General features: G+C 32.1%; 1 protein-coding gene across 2 annotated transcripts; it reads right to left on the minus strand.

The window, feature by feature from the left end:
- Positions 1-8,926: 8,926 nt before the first annotated feature.
- On the minus strand, positions 8,927-14,331 carry LOC142621964 (triacylglycerol lipase 2-like). 2 transcript variants are annotated; one of them, XM_075795361.1, is made up of 9 exons: positions 14,127-14,331; positions 12,995-13,108; positions 12,581-12,721; positions 10,833-10,943; positions 10,384-10,527; positions 10,251-10,291; positions 10,070-10,149; positions 9,861-9,956; positions 8,927-9,487 (listed from the first exon to the last, which is right to left on the minus strand). In XM_075795361.1, the coding sequence occupies exons 1-9, from the start codon at positions 14,316-14,318 to the stop codon at positions 9,165-9,167; spliced, it is 1,242 nt and encodes a 413-aa protein (XP_075651476.1). In that variant the 5' UTR covers positions 14,319-14,331; the 3' UTR covers positions 8,927-9,164. The 2 variants fall into 2 exon arrangements, with proteins under 2 accessions (XP_075651476.1, XP_075651477.1); XM_075795362.1 differs by lacking the exon at positions 8,927-9,487 and adding an exon at positions 9,516-9,726.
- Between the last annotated feature and the right edge of the window lie 1,548 nt (positions 14,332-15,879).

Genomic DNA, 15,879 nt, shown 5'->3' on the forward strand with positions numbered 1-15,879 from the left:
AATTAGTAAATTTGTAGGGTTGGCATAAAGGCCAATAAGCCCGAAATGTAATAAGAGGTAAGGATGTGGTAGTCGGGACAGAGAAGCCCGAAGGATTTAACAAAAACCTATGAGAGTGAAAGAGGTAAGGAAGAAGAAAATGGGCCGAGGAAGCCCAATGAATGAAATGGGCTGAGGAAGCCCAAGGGATGGAATAGGCTGGCTCAGCAGGAATACTAGCCAATGAAGCCCAAAAGAAGAAAGAATGTAGAAAATGGACTAACGAGAGCCTCAGCCCGTAAGCTCAAAGGTAACAACAAAGCAAAAGAGAGGTAATATCATAGCAGGAGTAGTGCAGCGGCATGGTAGGATCATCAGCCAGCCCACGGACACAGGAAAGAAAGGGACATGGGCCAAGTAGGAGGGAGAGGGCCCGCACCCAGGCAATGCCCAATCCAAAGAGGAGATAGAATGCAGAGAACGAAAGCCCAAAGGCCCATGTGTCTTTCATGCCGCAAGAGTTAAATGAATACCAGAACATACAGCAGAACAAGACAAACCTGAAGGCAATGGCAAACCCATGAAGGCCAGAAAAGTAATAGATTCAGATAGAAGTGGAGCATGCACACAGGGCTCAGGCACCATCTACCTGTACCTAGCCAATACAAGGAAGGTGGACCACGGGTCAAAGTTATAAGAGGGTGTGGTCTGGCGGTAGGAAGAAGGGGGGAGCCTATTTTGGGATTCCCGCTCAAATTCTTTTGAGGAGAAATGTCTTGCTAGGATGATATCTTACCTAAAAGAAGTAAACATAAGCTGGAATTACTAGTTGCATGTCATAGAGGTTTAATCCTTATCCGAATAAGAATATTAAGAGAGGTAAGAGACAAAACCAAAACCATTTTTTCCTGGGAATGAGGCATGGTGTAGCCTACACAATGTAATGGTAGTGGTTGAGTAGCTGACAGACCAATAGGCAGTCTTGGAAGGACGCCCACAATGAGCCAAAAACGGTTAAGGGATAAAAATGGTAAATCCTGTCACAGCAAGAAATATAAAAGGCCACAGGTGTGAATAGTGAAGGAGGGGGGAATGACGACAAACAAAAAAGAGAGGTAGAAAGAAAGAAAAGGAAGCAAAGTAAACAAAGAAACAAAAAGAAAAAGGAAAGATATAGAAATCCCAAAAAAAGGGAAGAAACATGAGTGATAGAAGCAGCATGCATGCATCAATAAGCTACCCATTTCTCTCCCTCTCAATAGACACACTCTCTAATAAGCTAAGAATTCAAGTTTAAGCCATTTATGTCATTTTTTCCAAAGTGTGTAATCTTTACTGTAGAAGTTCCCTCTGAGGTTACCCACATTGGAGATCGGTTACCTTTTTGGGCTTGTGTCTGCTGAAGAACTAAGTCCATTTCTTTGGCAGATGAATCATTTCTTTCTTTTTTGATGAATGACTAACTCGTTATCATACTACTAAAACTTTTTTCCGTGGTCTTGTTATTCATAATCATATTGCTCTATTCTCCCTTGCTATATTATTCACATTATTGTTATTAGTAGAAATGTTTTAGGTATCTTGTTGCATCGTGCTTCTTGCTGTAATACCTGTAACAGTCTTTCCTACCATAAGCATGCGGTACATTCAAGGTTCCTACCGGGTCACGTCTGTATGGGGATGGCCCAACTTGCACACAAGCTAGCTTAAGATGTGTTTCAATTAGGCCAATCCCAACAGGAGAAATCAAGCCCAAAACACAAAAAAGACCCACCACAATATATATATATATATGTATATATATATATATATATATTAATAGGCAAAGTTCAGAGAAAATCCAATTAGATATTAATTGGATTATCAATTTTGCATCACGTGTCCCATTTAATTTTTAATTTTGTGCCAATTGAATTATTGAGTGTAAAAATCTAAGAGTTCAAATCCAATTAGATTCTAAATTGAATTTCAATCGGGGTCCAATTCTCGGCCATGTGTCCATCTAAGTTTTTAATTTTTGTGGTAAGTGAATTATTGAGTGCAAAAACCGTAAAGTCTAAAATAAATTAAATTCTAAAAACCGTAAAGTCTAAAAACCATACATTTCTAACATATAAAATGAGAAACCATTACATATTTTAAAAATGTATGATTTTAAAAAGTGTAAACTAATACAATGTATAATTTGAACCGTATAATTGTAACTATTTTTAATTATGTTAAGTTTTTAGACCCCTTAAACACAACTAGATTAACCTAGTTATTTAGTCAAGTGATTAACTTAAGTAAATTACGTAGATCTAGGTTAACACGTATAAATCATATCATTGAAACATTGCGAAAAATTAATAACACAATGATATGATGACCCAGGAAAGCCAAACCGGTAAAAAAGCCTAGAGAGGATTTTACCAACTACCCTCAAGGTAAAACGAATCCATTATGAAAGAATTGAAGTTTACACAATAGCAACTTAGACCACTAACATCCTATTGTTACCTCAAGTAGTAAACTTACTACCACGATCACGTGACAGTTCCGAGTCCACGGTTTACTTCTTTCTCAAATCCACAACATCCACAAGTACACCACTTGTATATTTGAAGTTCTTTATGTAACAACTGAAACGATCACCAAGACCTCGACATCAATCTTGATCTTGATAACCCCAAGTATGTATGAAGGCAAACACATCTAGATCTCACAAGAGATTCACACACACAGTATAAACAAAAAGACTCTAGAAAGCTTTGGGTACAAAACCCTAGATCTACAAAAGAGGCACAAGATACACTCTAATCTCTCTAAAAAACTCTGAAAACCTTCTCTAGGGTTAGCTTATAATGTCCTTTAAATACTTGAAAAAACGGCTTGTGATTTGGTCTTCAAACGGATAAGTTATGGCCTTTTTACGTTTGCTGATTTTTGCTGATCTGCGACTTTCGATCAATCGAATCTAATTTTCAATTGATCGAGCCTTGCAGAAATTTAATAGTAATTTTCTACAATTACTCGATTCAAACTTAATTTAAACAAAGCTTAATTTAAACCAAACTTTGAGCAAGTCCAAACTTAGACTAAATGTTTTGATCATGGTTTGCCAACATATTACATATTGAAGTTCTAATACATTAGTTCTTAAGGTCTTAGAACCTAACAATCTCCCCTTTTGGCAATCCATGACAAAATACATCACAAATATAAAATGCTCAAAGTTACAAAAAGCCCAATCAGATTTAAAAAGCCCTAAACACAATTCAACCTAACTACTATCTATTAGTTGCTAGTGTAGATAGTAGCCACGACTGAATTAACCTGTATATTCCTGAAACACTCAACAAACACATAAACGCATGTGTGGCAAGAAAGATATAAAAACAGTAAATCAACAAATATGCAAACTAACTCTCCCCCAAAGTTAGATACATCAAAAGATTTTATTTTCTCCCCCTGTCAAAAACAATTTCAACTCCCCCTAAACAAAACATACTAATATTTTCCACTCATATTCCCACATTTCATCTAAAACTCCTCCTTTTTGTCACATATTGACAAAGAAAACTCAAATAAAGAGTAAACAGAAAACATACGCAACGATAGTCAAGAGAAAATAGAGAATCAAGGAAACAAATGAATCCAGCTCTATAGAGAATAGAGGCAATTCCCCCTATGTAGAGCAACAAGGGTTAAAAAAACAGCTTTCCCCCCTATAAAAATAGGAAAAACAAAACAAGTTTTGGGGAAAAATTTGGAGGTGGGGAAAACTAAAAACACACAAACCTAACTCAATAAATGCAAACTTGACACTATGCGACCCATAAACAGTTGCATGAGTAGAGAAAATATTTGCACATTGATTATCCATCATATCTCTTAAGAAAAATATTTTATGTAGTTCACACATAAAAAATAGCATATACTAAAAGTATATAACTCAAAAATTAATCAATTAATTTTTAAATCAAGTTGAGTACCCAATTTAGCAAAGTGTATACATATTATGTGTGAAAACAATGAGAGATATAACTGCAAAACTGCAAGATGGATACAAAAAAATGTTATGCATGTGAATCATAAACATAAATGATGCATGAAAAATTTGGTCAAAAACTTAGAAACCGAAAATTTTTCAGTTTCGATCGATCAAGCATCGATCGAATACCAATCGAGTCAGGCAGAAAGCAATGATTAAAAATCAAGAGATTTTCGATTGGTCGAAAAACGCATTTGATCGATCGAAATTCTGGAAAACAAAATTTTTGATAAAAACAGCAAAAGATTTTGTAGAAACCACTCAAACCAAGTTATTTCATGGATGAAATGCATGAGAATGAGTTTAAAAGTTTTTCAAAAACATGAGTTTTCAACCCAGAATTTCAAAACAAAGTTGGTAATCATCGAAAACATAATTTTTGCCAATCCTTAAACATATTTTGCATCAAACACCATAGAAAACATAATCTTGGATGGCCAAACTAGATTCACACACAATTCCATGTACAAAGTTTAGCAAAGAATAATTTGTGAAGTGTGTGCAACTAGCAAAAGTATGAGATACATATGAGGTGATAAGTAGATAGTAATCAATCACAATTTCTACAAAATTCATCAGATAAGTTTGAAAGTGACTATCACCTAAAGAGTTACATCATATAACTCTCACATCTCCTAGAATAAAAGTTTGCAATCATGTAAGTTTCTTGAACTGCCTCATAATATACACACCAATTTTATTTTATTTGAAACTTATTAAAATAGCCAAGATAATGTACACACCAATTTTATTTGATTGAGTTAATTATAGTCTAATAATGTACACAGCAATTTTAGCATTTAAATCAAGGTTACACCATATGTTCTTTTTGTGCATGTGCTACACTTTCTCGAGCACAAAATCTTATGATATGCATTAAGGTGTTCATGATTGGCTAGTAAACAGTAGTGAGATAGTTATTTATGCATTTCTCATTAAGTTCAAGTCCAACAATAAAAAACATGTGACTTCAAAATTAAGATCAAATGATCAAAAACTATAAACAACTACCACACAACATGCATTACATAGCTAAAACTATCAAAGTGCAGTAAAATAAGCTTATCCAAGCTAAACAAAGTACATAAACAAGTTATGTAAAGATAATATGGCCAACTTTGACTACACATCTATGATATGTAACACAAAAATCTTTTTGGTTTAAAAAAATTTTATGACCAAAAACAAAAGGCACCCATTATGCTAAATGAACAATGCATGATAATGCTTAACTAAGTTATAGAGGGTACACAAACAAGAAATATCAATTTCTTAATTAACCCATGAGTACATGTACAAACTAGTACATACTTACACAAAATTAGAAATAACTTAGCACTTATATAACACATACTATTCAAGTTTCTCCACAATGTCAAGCATGTTTTAAATTAAGAGAGAGATATTATAACTCATGTAATTCTCAAGAAAAATAAAATAAGACTCAAAATAAAATATTGTTGTCTTTTTGAAAATTTTCAATGTTTTTGGATTTTTGAATAATCAAAACACCCTAAGAAAATAAAACAACCAATAACTAAAAAAAAATATGTCCACAATTAATTGAAAGAATTAAATTAAGGACAAGTAAACAACACTCACCTTAGAGAATCTTTTCTGACCCATATAGCATGAGTCTTTGGCTTTATAGGTGAAAATCCATGTGAAGCAGAGTGTATTTGAGAGATTACACTAATCTTCTAAGAAAGACTGAAATCCTGCAAATTCCTTTCACAAGCCAACAAGCTCAAATTTTTCAAAAGCATATGAAACAATTTATTTGGACTTATGGCAGAAGAAATATCATCTCATATCCTAGATTGAAATACATAATTTTTAAATTTCAATTTATGACAATTAGGACGAATATGACCGGAGACACCACAAAAGTAACAAACAGGAACAAATTTAGAAACATCAGTATTCCTAACAGCAAATCTAGTCTCAGATTTTGGTTTTTGCCTCAACAAAGAATAATTTAGTCTAATATGACCAACAAAACCACAAATGTGACAAGTAGGCACAAAAATAGATTTTTTATGCACACTAGCAATAGGTTTAGTCATAGGTTTAGAAACTTCAGCGTTTACATCAGAACTTTTACCTTTGTCTAACCTAGCAAAATAAAATTTTTCTTTATTATTCCTCTTGAAAGGAGGGATATAAACTTTTTCAGTTTTAGGCTTAAGAGAAACAGAAACACTTCTGTTATCAACAGTAGTTTTGGCACTAGTCAAATTTTCAATTTTAGCTTTAGATTCAACTAACTCTTATTCAAAGCTTTTCATCTTCTCATCTTGAGAGGAAATTTGATTTCTCAAAAATTCATTCTTTTTATTAGATTCATCTAATCTAACAATCAATTCCTCTTTTTCAAGATTAGCCAATTTTAACTCTTCTTTAAATTTCTTAGCAATTTTCAAAAATTTTGATAATTCCTTACAAAAAGTTTTACAAGCATCAATAAGATCAACAGAAGCAATAGAATCTTCTTTATTCAAATTATCACAAACATGAGCAGAAAGACACTTCAAATTATCTATAATATCAGGGATCAATGATTAACTCTTAAATCAAAAGATCTAAACATTAGAGCTAACCCACTCTAATACCACTTGTTAAGTTTTTAGACTCCTTAAGCACAACCAGATTAACCTAGTTATTTAGCCAGGTGATTAACTTAAGTAAATTACGTAGATCTAAGTTAATACATATAAATCATATCATTGAAACAGTGCGAAAAATAAATAACACAACAATATGATGACCTAGGAAAACCAAACCGGAAAAAAAAACCTGGGAAGGATTTAACCTAGCTATCCTCAAGGTAAAACGAATCCACTATGAAAGAATTGAAGTTTACACAATAACAACTTAGACCACTAACATCCTATTGCTACCTCGAGTAGAAAACTTACTACCACAACCATGTAACAGCTCCGAGTCCACGGACTACTTCTTTTTCAGATCCACTACACTACTTGTATATCTTAAAGTTCTTTATACAGTAACTGAAACGATCACCAAGCTCTCGACATCAATCTCGATATTGATAACTCTAAGTATGTATGAAGGCAAACACCTCTAGATCTACAAAAGAGGCACAAGATGCACTCTAATCTCTCTAAAAAACTCTGAAAACCTTTTCTAGGGTTAGCTTATAATGTCCTTTAAATAATGGAAAAAACGGCCTGCAATTTGGGCTTCAAATGGATAAGTTATGACCTTTTTACGTTTACTGATTTTTGCTAATCTGCGACTTTCAATTGATCAAATCTAATTTTCGATCGATCGAGCTTTGCAAAAATTAAATAGTAATTTCCTGCAATTACTCGATTCCAAACTTAATTTAGACCAAACTTTGAGTAAGTCTAAACCTAGACTAAATATTTTGATCATGGTTTGCCAACACATTACATATTAAAATTCTAATACATTAGTCCCTAAGGTCTTAGAACCTAACAATTATACCCATGCATATATACGAGGTTATAAACTAGTTTTAATAATGAAGAGTTCATACTTGCATTAGCAATACAGATTAAAATTAAAATTTTATTTTCCTTGGGTTCAAATGTTGTTTAGAGTCGACAAGTAAGCATTAATTTTAGTATGGTACTAAATTGAAGGGTTGTAGTAAGAGTAATGGTAAGATAGATAGGGAATAATGGGGAGAAAAGAGGCACAAAGGAAGAAGAAAAAATAGAGTTATGACAATAAGGTGGGAAATATTAGCAAAATTAATTGCTAAGTTTCCATGATTATTTATTGTATAGATAGCCTGATATAACCCCTGCACTCTTGAAATTCTAGTTCCGTCTTTAGTTTTAAAGGGGAAAATAAAATAACTTTTTAAGTCTAGCATGCTCAAATTCTGAGTCTTCCCTAGATAAATCAAATCTATTTTTGATTATTAGATGGAGTCACTAAATATCTTCCAAGATGTCTATTCACTTCAATATCTTCCAAATTTGTATTCGAATGTACATGTTGTGGGCTTGAAAACTGAAAACTGAAAACTGAAAGCTGAAAACACTGTAGAAAAATAATTTTTAAATGTGTAAATAGTACCGTGAGACCCACTTTTAATTAAAAAATTGCTAAAAAGTACGTGAACAGTGCGCGCACTGTGCACGCACAGTAACTTGTCCCCTAAAAGCAGAAACGGGCAAAAAAAAAAAAAACGCTGAACGCTGGACGCGTTCAGCGCTATCCAAACCAACCTGTAGTCTACAAGGTAGAAAATAATGGTTCCTTGTTTGTATTAAGGATGACTACCTTATAGATTCATTCTATAATCTTGTTGACAATCTTCATCCACGTTCTTAGTTATTTCCAATCAAACAGAAAGTGCATATTTAGGAAAATATATCTTTCGCACTTACTTTCACACTTACTTTATCTTTTCCCTAAATTTTAGGAAACTATATAAAATATTCAAAATTGTAAGTCCAATCATGGACAGAGGTATCATTGGACTTTGGGGGGCAATGCGCTCTCCTAATTTTTTTAATAAAAAATACTATTATATATATAAATACTAATTTTAGTAATTTTGTTCAATAAAATTACACTCTGTCTCCTTTAACAATAACATTGATTTTTTTAAGAGTAATTTTACATTCACAAATTTTTTTACAAATATCGAGTTAGCAAATTCTTACTGGTTTGCATCTAGACCCATTACTTACATTATTTTTTTAATTACGAATAACCACTACTCACTATATCAGTAATTTATATAAAAAAAAGTTTGTAACTCTAGCATTTTCCTCTTTTTCAAGGCCTAAAAAAATTATAGATCTAAAATGTAAAACAAAATATTTAAGCCCAAAAAATTTAGCTCAACAACAAAAACTACATATAGCAAATTTAAAAGACATTAAACCTAGTCAACCAATTTTACATAAGATAAATTGTCCAGACCTTTAATAAATTTTACATTAACGACAACAAAAATTAAATTTAAAATAAAAATAAAAATAAAAAACTTCAATGGCCAAGCAAGAGCAGAGCCAAAGGCCGAAGCTGCAACAATTAGAAGCAAAGTCGCCTCCCTTTACTACTAGCAAGGTAAAGTACTTTTCCAAGTAATAAATATAAAAAAGCTAATTAATGTTGATCACACAACCGAGGCCTCCATCAAGGATCATTAGTGTTGGCCCTTAAAAAATTTAACCACTTGATTGTAAACTGCATCCTTGGCATTCACTCCCATGATGAAATCTACGTGAGCATAATCCTTGATGAACTGAACTGAGAGCTTGTCTACATCATGGGACTTTAAATCATCAAGTAAATGTTTAACATCTAGGACGTCAGAGAGTGCATCTTGGCCACCATAGCTAAGGAACATAGGAAGGTCATGGGGAATGTTGGAGAGGTTATAAATTGGTGGCACGGCTTCCCCATAATGCATCAAATTATAGTCAGGCCTCCCATAGTTGTATTTTGCCACAACACCTTCTCTAACAGCTGCCAATTTATGGTTCAAAATCTTCCTCAGTGAGTTATTCATAAGTAAATATCAATGACTTTTCTGGCAGTTTGTAACAAAGACTACCTAAAAAGAATTATTCGTGGTGAAGTACTAAGCAATAAAAAAAACATTAGCAAAGTGACATACAACTTACAGTTCCACATTTCCACTGTATAAAATGACATCAAAAATAGTATATACAAACTCATTCTTCGTGGAATATTGCACCTTAAGCCTTTTGATCACATGAATTTTCATAACCCAAAAAAAGTAAAAAGTTATATATAGTCTCAATGAAAAGAAAAAAAATTTTAAATGCGCGTCACAGGAATCGGCGTAAAAAGTTATCAAGTTCAGAAACAAACTTACTTTGAGAAAGGTGCACTAGGTTCATTGTTGATGTTGACTGAGGTTCATTCGTCAGTAAGAGATCAACGGTTGAGGAATTAAAGCAGCAATTTTTCCCTTGATTGAACACAAAGTTGGTACCATTTAATGAGTTTGTTCCTTCAAAAATATTTTCTATGTATAAAATCCATTGTACTATTGAAGCTACCGATCAATGCAGAGACTAATACCAGTTAGTGCGGTTACTAAGTCGAAGCAGTCAACCCCGGGATGATCACATAGAAACTTGAGAAAGTCACCCACAGCTTCCCTATATAAAAGGATTTGCAGATCAAAACCATCAATTTAGAACATTGTAATTCTATAACATGAAGTAACTTCTATATCATCAGTAACTCTTGGGACTCTTACCATTTGGTATTGAACTCTGCTAGACCAAATAGCGTGCTGATCTGTTGTCAAAATCAAGCATTTCTGTCATGTGCATGCTGTTTATTCTTGTTTAATAAATTAACATTATGTAGGGCATCATTGATGACCTTACCTCACCAACAAAGGATTTGGCTGCAACAACGCCAAGTGCAGTTTTCATGTGGCTCAAATAAGCAATAGGACTCAACAATGCTGCTGATTTCAGCTGGTTCACTAGTTTACCTTCCGAGAAGGACGCCAAAGCTGTTAAAGTTCCCTGTCAAAGATTGCCCAGGTGTCCAAGTTTTAATAGAATACAATGGACGGTTTTTTATAGTTATTCCAAACTTTTGAACATCACACTACTAGTACTCTCTCATTTTCAACAGGAAGTTTGGACAAATTTATTAGTATATGACTAAAGTCATTAATGCTAGACGTCCACATAATTAAGATATATAACAAATTGATTCATAGCATTGCAAAGGATTTTTGCAAATCTAAGAATAATGAATATGTCTTAGATTCAAAGTGTAACATATGTAGCTTTGAAGGGGTGCATAATATGATGATGATGCTCACCAGGGAATGACCCACGTAATCAATCTTCTGCCCTGTTTGGCCATACACATAGTCAAAAAGAGCTGGTAGCTCAAAGGAAATCAATTCATCCCATGACCAATTCCAGAAAGCCTGTCATATTTACAATATTGACAAACCATGAGTAACACACAACAAAGAAGATGAGAGGAATTAATAAAAGGAAAATTATAAAAAATAAATCCACATGAACCGCACCAATCGATGAGGTCAAATGGTCTACAATCAAATATCTTTTTATAAAAGATATAGTAAATTACCCATGTAACTTTTTAAAAAAAATAAAAAAAATTACCCACTTACCAACTCAATTCTCAATCTCTTTTATATATATATATATATAAAATGTAACAACCCAATAAGTATATGGTATATATGATTTAGCTAGGTGTGACCACAAGCTAGGCTTGTTTTCACTTTTTTGTCCTGCTCAATGGTGACCCTTGAGTTCAACAAAATTCAAACCCAATTCCAGTTTTAACTGTTACAAAATTAAGTGATTTTTTTGCCGAAAATAAGCCAATTTTTTCAAGAAAAAAAAAAAAAAAAAAAGTTTACCTCCAAAAACCTACATATGTCCTAAGATTTGATTCTTTTAGACCTCCAAATGGTACAATTAATGCCACACTCATTAGTGTTCCTAGATCCTTTCCTTCTTAATCGTGCTCAATGATGAACCTATATCCAAACCCAAAATCTAACAAAAGAAATTCAAACCTATTTCCTGAGTTTCAATCAATGTCTATTTAAGTTGCTTTTCTGTTTTGATATTGACATCGACGTGGGTATTGCTAATCGACCATCGCACTCAGACTTTCAAAGCCTTTCCTTTTTCTCTATTTTGCTTTGCTTTTCTTTTCATCAGCAGCAAGTGGGAAGCAGCCAGAACCTTTCATATGCTGCGTCTGCGTTTTGTTTTTTTTGTTTTTTTTTTTTTTTCTTCTGCTGCGGGGGAACAAGCGTGCACTGTGCGTATACTGTGCGCACACTATTCAGGTACGTTTTTAACAAATTTTTATTAAAAATGGGTCCCGCAATACTATTTACACATTTAAAAATTATTTTGCTACAGTGTTTTTAGTTTTCAGCAAATAAGTTCTATCCAAACGGACCCATAGTCAAAAATCATGAAAAATGAATCCTTATAAAACAGTGATCATCTAAATTATATCATGTTATATATTCAGTTATTGGAAGATTTTATATTTTGAGTTATTTTAATTTTTCGAAAAAAAAAATATTTCCTTTTCTTTTAATTAAAGAATTTAAAAAAAAAATTTAATCAAAGTTGAATCCTTTATACAAGCACATAGGATATTAATTAGGATTTGGCTAATATATCTGTCTACTTAAAACTAGTACTATCACGCTTTCCCTTTGCATCAAACTCATCTTTAAGATTTCTTATCCACAATCTTTTGCCACATCAAATAAAAGAGAAAGTGTATGAATAAAAATTTAAAAAAAAAATTAACAAAATTTTTCACAATTATTGATGCAGCAAATCATTAATAATAAATAAAATTAAGAAAAAAATAAATAGTGGGTTCAATTAAAAATTTGTAAAAGTTTGTCAATTATTATGAAAAATATTGTGAATTTTTTTTTATATGAAACATTTCTCTAAACAAAAACAAGAAAACACTATTATCTATAATCATATATATGCAGCGTAAAATAGTTTTATGAAGTAATTAAATAAATGTAGTAAAAGGAAAGAGGAACAGAACCGGTTGGCTAGGGTCCAAGGAGACATGTCGTCTGCTTAATCTGGTGCCTCTGGTGTTAGAAATCCACACATCAAACCCGTTATCAGCTAAAATTAACGGTAGATTTTGCTCCGGAGAATTCAGAAGCCATGTCAATCCATCCTGCACCAAACAAAAATAAAATAAAATAATATAAAAACCAATCAAACATGCACCACGTAGCTACATCGTTGAAATTCACGAACAACAAAACAAAATTGCCTTCCCATCAAAAAACAAACAAACAAAAAAAATTGGCCGCCCATATCTCAATTTATGTGAGACTCAGCATGTTGTGCTCAAGTAATAAGAACACACGTAATACTGTAATAGTTCACACAAGTTAAGAAGGTACGTAGAGATATATATATATATATATATGTATCATTCACTTACGGCAAGAACCCCGTGTTGTATTAAGACTGGTTGCTTCTTAGTCCCAGCAGTACCCCCAACACGACCTTCTGGGATCCTTTGCACACTGAGTATATACCCATCTTTGGTTGTCACCTGAAAATTAAATTTACTTGCACACGCTAATTCACATCTATACCACATCTATAGCAGTGACGGCTCTAAGTATTTTGTTTAAAAGAGACATTAGGAAATTTAAATTAAAAAAATTTTAATAAAAAAAGAATTTGAATATATCAAGTTATTGACAAAAAATAATAATAAAACGTAAAGTTTTACAATATCTTTTTATAAGTTTTCAAATTTTGAATTGTTACATGATAATTTATTATAAGTGTCTATTACCAATGTGGGTAGCTATAAGTCTGTGACCATTTTATTTTATTATCTATTTGTCTTTGTTTTTATAAAAATATTTTAAACTAAATGACTAATCTCAATTCTCAACTCTCAATTCATTGGCTCCGTATTAATTATTGACACACACAATTATACTTATTCATATTACATAATATTATAAACTCAAATGCTTAAACAATTACTAATTTTACAATTTTTTTCTTGAATTTTACTAACTTTATAAAAAAAGTTATTATAATATGATATCAATACACAAACAAACATGTAAAAAAAAAAAAACTCTCTCTATATCCTAATCATTAAATTCTATAAAGTTATATCATATATTTATACTATACACGCAAACATCTACACACATCATAATTCACACAAATAACATTATAATAAAAAGTAATGTATTTGACACACACATATAATATAAATTTATAATAAAGAGTGACACTTACAATTCACAAATACTTAATCTTTACTCTTAGAGTCTAAATTACATGTAATAAAGGTGTACAAGATTTAAGTCAAGGTTTATCCACAAAAAAAAAAAAAGATTTAAGTAAAGGTGTTAAAAAATATATATTTTTAAGAATAAATTAGTGTATTAAACTAAAAAAAATATTTTGTATAATATATATATTTTGAAGTCAGGGGGTTCATTTTGAACCCCCTGAATGACCTGTAGCGCCGCCCATGATCTATACTTATGTTTGATTAAAAGCCAAACTATAATATATGTAATAGTTATGCATGAGAAATTTACTTCATGCTCCTCGCATTTGTAGCCATGTACAGTCACTGAAGATGCGCATAGACCATTCTCTGGTGAAGCTACAGCACCTTTGTTTAGGCCAAAGGAACCACGAATTGAGCTATGTGCTTGATGAGGCTGAACTGCCAAGACTAGGACATAGAAGCTCCAAGCAGCCAAATTCAACAAGCCAGGGCCCCCCATATTGATGGTTTTGTGTGATAAGTTTGAGAATGAACCTTCCCTTTTATAAGAGTAAAAAAAGAAAGAAAGAATATTACAAACTGGTTTTGTGGGAAAACAAACTGGTTTTCTTTCTTTTTTTCTGGCTAACTGACCAAAAAAATAAAATACTGATGGGTTGGCGTGGCCGTGTGGGTCCTTCTTGAATATTGTTAAGCAAATGGATATGGAGGAATCAATATATCATCTTATTTAACTTTATATAAGAAGTATGTGATGCATGTCTTGTTTATTTACGCCATAATTAATTTACACGGGTGCTTATTTTGGATTAGGATCGTTTAGAGTTCGGATAATTATGGCCCGTTTGATAAGAGATTTTTAGTAACGTTGTTTATATTTTTTGAAAATACGTGTAAGTGAAAAAGTATATGAAAATATGTGTAATATTATTTAAATACTGAAAATTGTTATTTAAACAATAGTAACAAACGGGCTCTATATCATTGAATTCCTAAAATCTTATTCTCTTATTCATTTACTTTTTTTTATAAAATTATCTATTCACTTTAAAATAAATGGATTGTATTTTGACACTTTATTTTATACGGTCTATAAGAGAATTTTTCTATTTGGATTAGACTTTTATGTAGTTCAAAAATACCTCTAAATTAAACTTACATTTAATAAAGAAAAAACTTAAGGACAATTCGGTAAAAATATATCTCTGACTCTACTTAAAATGCCTAAAAAATAAGAAACTTCCCTACTAATCCATGTCTTCAAAAAAAACTTATCCAAAATTTTAAATTAAAAAAAAAAAAAAAAAACATTATGACACTAGACCACCAAAAAAAAAAAAGCCTCGCCAAAATAGTAATAGTAGAAGCTTCTTAAAATGTTAATAACACGTTAAAATTTGATCCATTCATTTCATAGTGAATGAATAGGATTTTCAAAACTCAACGTAGAGTTACCCTAAAAACTCTAAATGATCTTAATACATTTGGTGGGATAAACAAGTAATTTTTTTTATTAATCTTGTATATTCCATTTTCCTTTCTATAAATAAAAAAAGTTTTGATAAGTAATTTAATTCAAATTTCATTTCAAGTTTGATAAATAAAGGTGGATTTGATCTACTAATGAAATGTGGATATGATCTGGATCCCTGCAAGTAACCTCTAAGAAATTTTACCAACAAGGCTGTGGCTTTGTCTACAATGGATAGTGTAAGGACCAAAAATCATGTACAAGACTAACAATAACAGCGTTTTATAACTAAAGGTCCAAAAACAATGAATTTGTAGAGAGGGTATCAACAACAAAGTTTTAGACGTTCTTTTCTTTTCTACCTGTGTCTCTCCTCTCTTATTTATACCATTTGCCCTTACTATCTTAGCCCTACACCTCTCATCTACTCAACCCCCTTTACTGACACTTGTCCATTCCCTTGTAGTCGGTAATGGAGAGAAGCTTTAGCTCTGTGCTTTGTACTGTTCAGGTCATTTCCACATTAATGCAACGGATAAAGCTGGTACTCCCTATTCAATGCAGTCAGAACGCTTGGTGTAGAACATTC

Source organism: Castanea sativa, chromosome 1 (assembly GCF_040712315.1).
Source record: "Castanea sativa cultivar Marrone di Chiusa Pesio chromosome 1, ASM4071231v1".
In the NCBI taxonomy this organism is placed as follows: Eukaryota; Viridiplantae; Streptophyta; class Magnoliopsida; order Fagales; family Fagaceae; genus Castanea; species Castanea sativa.

What these genes read in the sequence shown, in the direction of transcription:
- LOC142621964 (XM_075795361.1), bottom strand. Translation starts at nt 14,318, where the DNA reads ATGGGGGGCCCTGGCTTGTTGAATTTGGCTGCTTGGAGCTTCTATGTC. An exon ending in ACAAATGCGAGGAGCATGAA is followed by an intron (nt 13,109 to 14,126) that starts GTAAATTTCTCA and finishes TTTAATTTTCAG; the next exon opens with GTGACAACCAAAGATGGGTA. An exon ending in CCTTGGACCCTAGCCAACCG is followed by an intron (nt 10,944 to 12,580) that starts GTTCTGTTCCTC and finishes TAAATATGACAG; the next exon opens with GCTTTCTGGAATTGGTCATG.